This window comes from Phytophthora infestans, genomic scaffold (genome assembly GCF_000142945.1).
Source record: "Phytophthora infestans T30-4 supercont1.24 genomic scaffold, whole genome shotgun sequence".
Classification (NCBI taxonomy): Eukaryota; Oomycota; class Peronosporomycetes; order Peronosporales; family Peronosporaceae; genus Phytophthora; species Phytophthora infestans.
In genome coordinates this window covers 1,269,629-1,270,711 of record NW_003303735.1, presented here as the reverse complement: position 1 = coordinate 1,270,711, position 1,083 = coordinate 1,269,629, and the positions used below count along the sequence as shown (strand labels likewise).

Here is a 1,083-nt window from a genome sequence, read left to right as displayed (position 1 = left end):
TGGGACCAGCGTTGAGTAGCGTCATTACATATCAATCCTGCTTAGGCGTTAAGACCCGCAGCTCTCAAGAGAGTCCAGCACCAACGTTGAGACCGGCACCAGCATTGAGACCAGCACCAACCTTGAGACCGGCACCAGCATTGAGGCCGGCACCAGCGTTGTGTCCGGCGCTCGCTTTCAATCCTGCATTGGCGTTAAACCTCGCACCGGTATTGAGACCAGCACCAACGTTGAGACCGGCACCAGCATTGAGACCTGCACCAACCTTGAGACCGGCACCAGCATTGAGGCCGGCACCAGCGTTGAGTCCGGCACCAGCGTTGAGTCCGGCACCAGCGTTGAGTCCGGCGTTCGCTTTCAATCCTGCATTGGCGTTAAGACCCACACCAGCGCTGAGGCCAGCACCAACGTTGAGACCGGCACCAGGATTGAGGCCGGCACCAGCGTTGAGTCCGGCACCAGCGTTGAGTCCGGCACCAGCGCTGAGTCCGGCGTTCGCTTTCAATCCTGCATTGGCGTTAAGACCCGTACCGGCGGTGAGGCTAGCACCAACGTTTAGTCCGGCACCAACCTTGAGACCGGCACCAGCGTTGAGTCCGGCATTTGCTTTCAATCCTGCATTGGCGTTAAGACCCGCACCGGCGTTGAGGCCAGCACCAACGTTGAGACCGGCACCAGCATTGAGACCAGCACCAGCCTTAAGACCGGCACCAGCATTGAGACCGGCACCAGCGTTGAGTCCGGCGCTCGCTTTCAATCCTGCATTGGCGTTAAACCTCGCACCGGTATTGAGACCCAGCACCAACGTTGAGACCGGGCACCAGCATTTGAGACCGGCACCAGCATTGAGACCCGGCACCAAACCTTGAGACCGGCACCAGCATTGGAGTCCTGCACCAGCGTTGGAGATCCGGCATCAGCCGTCGTAGACCTGGCGATACGCTTTGTAATCCTTGCATTTGACGGTGAAGAACGGCACCAGCGCTGAGGCCAGCATCTACGATTGAAGAACCGGTACCAACCATTAAGACCAGTCACAAGCTTTTGAGGACCGGGCATTTCGCTGTTCGAAACCTTGCATTA

General features: G+C 58.3%; 1 protein-coding gene across 1 annotated transcript; it reads right to left on the bottom strand.

Moving 5' to 3' along the window:
* Positions 1 to 64: 64 nt before the first annotated feature.
* PITG_12206 (uncharacterized protein) lies at positions 65 to 1,059 on the bottom strand (the record flags this gene model as incomplete). Its single annotated transcript, XM_002900773.1, has 2 exons — positions 65 to 891; positions 1,023 to 1,059. 2 exons carry the CDS (start codon positions 1,057 to 1,059, stop codon positions 65 to 67), a joined length of 864 nt encoding a protein of 287 aa, XP_002900819.1.
* Between the last annotated feature and the right edge of the window lie 24 nt (positions 1,060 to 1,083).